Below are 8729 nucleotides of genomic sequence, written 5' to 3' on the forward strand. Positions count from 1 at the left end.
TTTATGGGAAGTTCAGATGCGAAAATTGATAAGCGTTGTGCTCATAATCCAACACTAAATACAGATGAACAGAAAAATAAAGATGTCGAGGATCTCAATGCGCCCATTCAGAATTTTTTTCCGAGACAGTGGGTTTCCTTCAAATTAGTCGACACCGTTATGAACCAGGACGACGTAGTCAACTATCCCACGGAGCTTTTAAATTCACTGGAAATGCCTGGATTACCACCTAAAAATTTGCAGTTAAACGTAGGATTAGTTGAAATCATGCTGCATATCATTTATCAACCTCGACTGTGTAATGGAACCAGACTGGCTGTACAAAAGATGATGAATAACGTCACTAAGGCAACAATCATAAGGGAAAGTACAAAAGAGAGGATGTCTTGATCCCACGTATAACGATGATTCCAACGGATTTACCTTTCGATTTTAAACGTTTATAATTTCCAGTATGTCTGGCCTTTGCGATGAACATAAATAAATCTCACGGCCAATCGTTGGAAGTTTGCGGTATCAACTTGCAGTTTCCCTGTTTCGCGCTTGGGCAATTAAAGGTCGCGTGTTCGCGCGTCGGAAAACCGTCATCTTTGTTTATTTACGCAACACAAAATAAAAAATATAGTTTATCGGAAAGCTTTAAATTGATTAACAAACTGTATCATAACTGTGTGTGTCTGTAAATATTTAACTGAAAACTTATAAATAGCCAGTATTTCAGGAAAACTCTGTTTTCTAAGTATGAAACATCATGTGTAATCAATAGAAAATAATAATAAAAATTCATTTATAACGAGCATATTTTTTATTAACTACGGATTATTAGATCTTTAATTTATGGACCGAGGCAGTACAAAGTCTGACGGGTCAGCTAGTATATAAGCCAATATAAGAATGAACAATAACAATGCATTTAACAATATTAAGCAGAAAAATTGTGTGTTAAGCAAACTATAAACGTCAAGTCGAGATATAATTGAAAATATGAGAAGTTCTACTATAGATGGCGTATTCTCCATAGATTGCTTCATCTGTTTATCGCTTGCTTCAATCAGCGACAAAAAGTTTTTTTTTTTGAAGTGATCTTCTTGATTTTCTCTGAAGATTTAAAAAACTGGATCAATTCATGGATTACATAAATTCTTCGCAATGTGGGATGCGTTTGATCTACGATATTTTAGTAATAAATAATATAAAATTAAAAATATTTAATTTTAAATAAACCAATACAAAATAATTATATCTAATATACGACTATCAACTTTTTATAAGGTTTCAAATATACATTTAGTCTAGGAATTAAAAAAGTAGAGGAGCCAGAGGATTAGGAACTAATCTGGATTATTATTCTTGGATTATAACTAATCTGTAAAATTGTTAATAGTTCCATAGTATGCTTAATATAATTAAAGTTCAGTATAAATATTGTTCGTATTGTCTAATCAGATGCCTTATATCTTCTCTTAATCAACATTTATATTTTATATCTTAACTTATTTTCCATTTTACTTTGATCATGATGTACATTTAATACGATTGCTTTTCGATATCATCACATATGAATTCAGAAATCAATTTTTCAATTTTTTAAATTAAATATGAAAAGTGATGTAACGTAAACCTCCTGTGTATTCTTTAAAAAATAGTACTATTAAACCTATCAGAATAGAATGACAAAACTTATTATAAAACCTATTACTATATACCCTCCATATAAAATGAAGCGTTAAATGACAAAAATATTACAGAGTAAGCAACATATGTATTTTAATTTTTCTCTGTTTTCTATTTCTGGGTTAATTTATTTTACTGCGGAGTATTAAACTGTGGCAGTAAATTAATTTGTGGCAGTAGATGGTTGTGCTCTAAATATTCTTTTAGAAAGTGATATATCAGTTCTGTTTTCGATTCGCAAATTTTGTTGGCACTTTGATATTGATTTCAGTTTTTATATATTTCAGATGACTGAACACCTTTTGAATGAAGATCCAAAATACCGAAAATCTAATCGAGAGGTGTGACAACAATAGTGTTGTTATCAATTTACTATATTTAAATGGGATAATTATTACCACAAGCCAAAGACAGAGCCAAATATATATGTAGTTTTAAAAATGTATATCTGATTTATTGACCCTCTGTTGTGTCAGCACGTTTAGAGGAATAATTTAAAATAGTGCTTATATTGACACTATAAACACTAAAGCTATGAATCATGGTCTACAAGGAAAACATTTTCATTATCAATCTACTATTGGTACCGCAGGACTTCGAATATTCTTCACAAGATCTCGACACAGTTGATGATGTTGATCATCTTAAGTCGTGTCTTTCTCGAAGCTGCTCGCTGAGCCTTCCATCCAAAAGGTCTATTTTGCCTCTGAGGTCTGTAACTAATTCGTTCACTTTTCATAGTAAACATCGCATTTGAGAGACCTCAAGTTTACGTATGATATGTCAGATTGTAACAGTGTACAAGTCTCGGAACCACACAGAAGGATTGGCAAGATAAGCTTAAAAAGGGGCGGGTTTTAGTCTTGATATTGTCTATATGTCTACGAGAATGAACGAGAATATGCTACAATAAGAAAATGAAAAATGTAAGGTCATAATAGTTTTAGATAGAATTACAATAACAAGCTAATAATATGATAAAAGTCAAGTGAAATTAACAAAATTCGTAGATATTAAGACAATACAGGTATCATGTAGAGTTATAGGTTTTAGCGTCAGAATTGATATACAATGTTGGAACAAAACATTTTCTTTGATAATAATGCATCATTTTCAAAGAGGCCCCATTCCACCTATACAACATTTTGTTCCGTCTAGCTGTGCTTGTGTAAATCAATAATAAGGATTACTAAGGGATGGAAAGAAGGACGATTCTCCAGAAATCCAAATGCGATGGGAAAGATTCAAAATTAGAGAAAATGGCTACCACACGAAATAACTGAAAATACTATTTAAAACCATTTCAATACAGTAATTTCATTCCTTGCTTGAAAAAAGGGAAGTTTGTCGTGATGTATCATGATGGCGAAAACAAATATGTATACTACGACAATACCAATCGCAAAAATTAATGAGTCCATCAAAGAATAATTTTCATGGCCATACAGTCTTATTATTAACAGGATTATCAAAATACCAAAACTGAATTAAACTGTTACTACGTTTTACCAACGTCACATTACTTTACAAAATACTGTTAATAACATATTGTTGCAATAAGAGACCAGTAACACTCAGTCATATGTTCCAGGAGTTGCGAAAATTATTGAATGGCTACCAAACCAACTTCAACCATCATTCTTTCGATATGATATCGTTATTTTTCTAGAAAGATGGGAAAAGTTGCAAAAAAATATATTTTAATAATTCATTTGCTTGTAACAATTTTTCTCAATAAATTCCATTTTATAGTGAATAGATGACCATAATACAGTAACGCCTGGTGCAAATACAAAAATACTTTCTATTACTTACCACAAAGTAAATAATTCTTATTGTAGTAGATGATAAAAAAACTGCAACGTGGACCAGTTGTAGACTACCGACTCCCGCTGTCGCTATTATTTATCAGGGCCACACAATCGTGCTCTGTAAACTCCTTAAAACACCCGCGCGGTACTCCGCAAACCCCGCGTCACTTCAAACGGACGACTAAAATACGGCCAATATTTAAGTGGAAATTTCGCAGCATTTAGTCCAGCGCCCGTATGCGATATCGGGTAACTGTATCGAAATTTTAAGAGACTTTCGGCCGTTTAATAAATACAATATTAATAACAAGAACTGTGGAAGTGTTCTTTAATTTAATTTATGTGAAGAAAGAAATATCCTTACGAAGAAAAGTTCGAATTTAAAGGAAAAGGTTACCATTACCAGGTATTATTATTGAGAAATCTGGTGCAAGTAGAGGGAAGAGTTACACTAGTAAGTTTAATAGAGACATTTACTTTAAAAAATTGTGGATTTTCACATTTCTTTTCGTAATTTGGTGAATATTGCCGAAAACTTATTGAGGATACACTCGCTTTCGAATGTTCCTTTGTCCGACATTTGATAAAGAACGATTATGAACGATACTGAAGTGTCAGTTATTTATTCAAGAAATGATTTCAAAACATTAAATGGATCACCTATTCTAAAAAATTTAAAAAATAGGTATGTTTTTTTTTGAAAAAATTGCAGAACATCTTAAATTTCTATCAGGAGCCGCCACTGTCATAATACATGCACAACATAATAATTATATGAGCTTAAAATTATGAAGTTGTAGAAAAAGCATGTGTAGGTAAACATTTCACCATAAAATTCTAAACTATTTTCTGGTGAGGTCAATATATGTATATTCAAATTTCTAGCAACACCAGTAAATCATAGAGAAGAAAAAAAAACGAAATAGACATTAAACAAATAGAATCAGTCTGGTGGAGTTTTATCGGCTAATTTAAATAATGCCCTGGAAAAACGTCGGCTACATTCTATCCATCCCGGTGGATTTGTTTAGAAAATGCCGTCGACTCTGACATTCGGTCTACGTAGTTTAAGGGGGAACAGGGCGCGTGACAAACATTTGAATAAGTCGATGGCAAATTGTCAAAGAAATCAAACTGTAAGGGGACAGTAGTTTGCCCTTTTTTAGGAATGACCAGCGATCAGGACGAGTTACTTTGGGATTTCGAGGATTTCGTGACAAATTGAACGAACGCTAAGCCATTAGGGAAATTACCAATTTTCCTAGTGGAATATTTGATGGTAAAGGAAAAAATTGAGTACTTTCGTTTGTACAAAGTAAACATAGAGATACTGTTAAAATATTACAAACTCTCTGATGTCTTAAACAAAAAGAAAGATAGGTGTGAAATAAAACGACCAAATGGCCATGAAAACTATTATACTCATTATATATTAATATTTTAACTATATCCCAATAAAGTTGCTTATGTACATCATAGATGACGCCGAATATAATACCAAATGCAGTTGGTAAAAATGTAAAATTCCTAGTTATAAGGAGATGTCCGATGCTCGGAACATGTAAAAGAGGGAGTTAGTGTGAAAAATCTGATTTGTGTTTGTATTTTTTGGCCCTGTTGTCCAATGTCTATAAAATTCTTCGAAACAGTAGTGATAATAATTTGAGATTATAAACCGATGACTCTAATTTAGTTACATCGAGCACTTAGAAACAAAATAATAACGGGTCCCTTAAACTGCGTTGGAGAGGTACGTATTGATACGACTATACGTTAAGGGGCAAATCAAGATCCCCTTTTAATTTTATTTTCAACCAAAAACCAAAAATTGATGAAATGTATAAAAATAGTGACTAGTTTTTAATAGTAGTAACATAATTTCATACAATTATTTCAGAGAAAAATGTTAGCCAGGAATGTATCCTTAGAAAACATAGAAATATGCAGCTCTTTCTTAAAGAAAAAGTTATTTCGTTTCATCTTGAAGGAAGATGTCGCATATCCATAATAATTATTCAGTGCAGTTATACTATAGCACGCTTGAAAAATAGTCCATAGAACATTATAAATATAAAGGTAATTTATAAAACTTTTTCGTCGCAATTAGCTTTTCTTATTTCCGAAATGAAAAAAATGTAAATATGTGATAAACCTGATATCAAAATATATAGAGGAAAATCGACAGATTTCATCTCATGATATCGCTATGAAAATGAATATCAAGCATAGGACATAGAGACGATACTGAAAGAAGAAGCCAAGAATAGGATCACTTGCGGAAAATTTCCCCTTCTGGAGTAGAGATATGAAGCATCACTCTACTAGGATGTTTAGACATCTAGACCAACTCAAATGGGATCTAACAAAAAAAAACAAGCTTTGGGAGATGAAAAAGGAAATCAGGGCCTTAACATCATTAACATCAGCAGACACAACTTAAGCTTATTCTTGCAGTGACAAATTCTTCTCAGAATTGGTCACTGCAATCTGACCCATGAGTTTCTTATTAAGGGAAGAAGTCCACCACTGTGCGTCGATTGTGATTCGTCACTGTCTATTAAACATATACTAACCGAATGCCGAAGATACAACCCACAGAGATGGTTGGTCAACCTGGGACAGACGATGGATCAGTGCGTTAGGCTGGAGAACCTAAAAAATCTGCTTACTTTGTCATAAAGTATGTTCATTTATATTTTTTGCATCTTCTATCCTTATCACTGTCATGAGTTGTGCGACCATTGTACTGTAGCATTCATATATTCATGCATCTGTATACTTGTATCTATTTTACTTGTCATCTAGCAATATGTACACTTTATCCTACATATCTAACTTTAGACGTTATATTCCGACCATAAATTTATATTGTTCTTTGCATTCTACTTGTAATAACATTGTATACTTGTTATTATATATGTATTAACTGTTATAAATATGTTGCATATTGTATATCTATAAACAGACCCTAACTCCAGAATGCGGATGGGTCTATAATATATGAATAAATAAATAAAATAAGATGGATACTTGGGTTCTACGTCAATTATCAGTGAAACATTTAATGGGCCCATTTTCAATTTGTGAATGGCTGTTGTTTTTGAAAAGAATGAACACGAACACTAAAAAGTGAATTATGTGCGACAATAATGTGTGAAGAAGGTCGTAGTCTAAACATGCAGAGCTTCACAAGCAATTTCAAAGCCTACAAGGAATGTAATGGTATTTATTTAATGTGGTCGGAGAACCATTGTTCAACATTAGCTTCTCAAACCTGGCCAAACTATTAACTGAACTCTCTACTGTCAACCACTAATGCTTGTGTTTGGCATTAATATGATTCAAAAAATAAATAAGGAACTTAATAAAAATTAAAAAGTAATCAAACTTAGTTTTTGAACAATCAAAAACATTTTTAGAATAACATATGTACATAATAATCATTGCTATAATAACTAAATAAAAATAATCAAAAACCTTATTTAGCCTATATACTACACATATTTTATATTCTACTATATACACACAATTTAGATTAATACCTACCTAAACCTATTTGAATGATTTTGAAGTTGCTACTCAGGTAAGTAGCCAGGCTATTAACTCATTAAACAATTCTCTTCAAGCAACCACAATTCCAGTCACTTCGGGAACTGCCTCACAAACTCCAACCCCACTACCTATGCCAACTCTTTCGGCGAACCCAAATCCAACCACCGCTCCTAAAAAGGAAAGAATCCCACCCACCGTTCTGGAACAACTGGAACATTAAACCGAAAGGAACTCACTTATTTGTACCAACTTCGAACGGATCCCGCAAACTGACCAAGCTTATTGAAGACTGGAAATATGCACGTCACTCCTTCTGCCCTCCTTCTGAAAGGGCAATACCAGTCATCATCCGCAACATCCCAACGATTGTAACGGTTGACGAAGCCATAGAAAACCTTATTTCGCAAGGTTTCCACCCAAAATCTTTTCAAAGGTGGAAACTTAAATCAGGCGAAGACCTTCCCATAATCCAGGTGGTTGTTCCTAACAAAGAAAGGAACATAAATAATCTCACCAAAATAGGCCTCTCAATCGTGAAAGTCGAACTGCAGCGAGGCAACGGCCAGCCTGACCAGTGCTACCACCGTCAGTTGTTTGGCCATTCCAGCTCTCGTTGTAGAACGCCGCCCCAGTGTGTCAAATGCGCCGGACGCCATGAAATCCGTTCGTGCACCAAGCAAGTACGCAAGGGGTGGCTCTTCACAAGTACGCGAAATCATGTCGTAGAACGCTAACAACTTACGCGATAAAAAAGTGGGGCTGGAACTCGTTCTTTCGTCTTCAGGCATCGATATAGCACTTATCCAGGAGACTCTCCTAAAAACCACTCATCGTTTTTCCTTTCTAAACTACACGGTTTACATGAATGACCGTGACCCAGCTCGCGGTGGCGGAACTGCTATCCTAGTCAAAAAGGGAATCAATCACAACCTTCTGCTTCAATTGTATCGTCACCAAATATCGAACCCATCCTCTATCCAGATGGAAACTCAGGATCGTCCAATCGTGATCACCTCCTTGTACAGCAAATGCTCCCCGTATGACTCGTCTGCCTTTAAAACGCTCTTCGACGGCCCAACCTCAAAAATAATCAGTGAAGACTTCAACGCTCACCATCCCAGGTTGGATTGCGAGCGTGCAAATCGAGCAGGCAACGATATCGCAGCACAAATTTTGGGCTCGGTCCCCTGCCGGATAAACCTACCCATCACCCCGCTATTGGACAACGGGTCACTCCACCCATTCTGGATTTTTTCATTCTCATGAAAACATCAATCGTCCTTCTGATGTACATGCTTTCGACGAGTTACATTCGGATTATGATCCGATTATATTGACTCTTGGGGACTGTTGTGCAATCGAAATTTCCCGCTTCAAAGTCAGAAAGAAAACTGAGTGGAAGAGATATCAGGAAATTCCCTTGAAATCCGGTCCAATCCCGAAGATTGATCGATCTGACAAACTCCAGCGTGCTGTGTCGAAACTAACTTGAGACATCCAGTCCGCCTATCAGAATTCATCACTCGAAGTTCCTTCTTATTCAAATTCTCAAAGTGAGCCAGTTCCCGAAGGCATCAAGTCACTGCAATAGGAAAATCAACCATCAACGATTGGTATGCTAAGTTTAGATGTGGTGAAATGAGCACCGAAGACGGTGAACGCAGTGGACGCCCAAAAGAGGTTGTTACCGAC

General features: G+C 34.8%; 1 protein-coding gene across 2 annotated transcripts in view; it reads left to right on the top strand.

The window, feature by feature from the left end:
• The window catches only part of LOC143191292 (uncharacterized), a 149143-nt gene extending 147054 nt beyond the window's left edge, over window positions 1-2089 (top strand). For both annotated transcript variants that reach the window (XM_076396213.1, XM_076396214.1), the window contains one exon: window positions 1962-2089. In XM_076396213.1, coding sequence (XP_076252328.1) covers window positions 1962-2021 — 60 coding nt within the window. In that variant the 3' untranslated portion in view covers window positions 2022-2089. The remainder of the gene's footprint in view (window positions 1-1961) is intronic.
• Window positions 2090-8729: the final 6640 nt, after the last annotated feature.

This window comes from Rhynchophorus ferrugineus, unplaced genomic scaffold, assembly GCF_030347505.1.
Source record: "Rhynchophorus ferrugineus isolate W39M unplaced genomic scaffold, kcgeb_rfMv2 rfM2, whole genome shotgun sequence".
NCBI classification, from domain to species: domain Eukaryota; kingdom Metazoa; phylum Arthropoda; class Insecta; order Coleoptera; family Curculionidae; genus Rhynchophorus; species Rhynchophorus ferrugineus.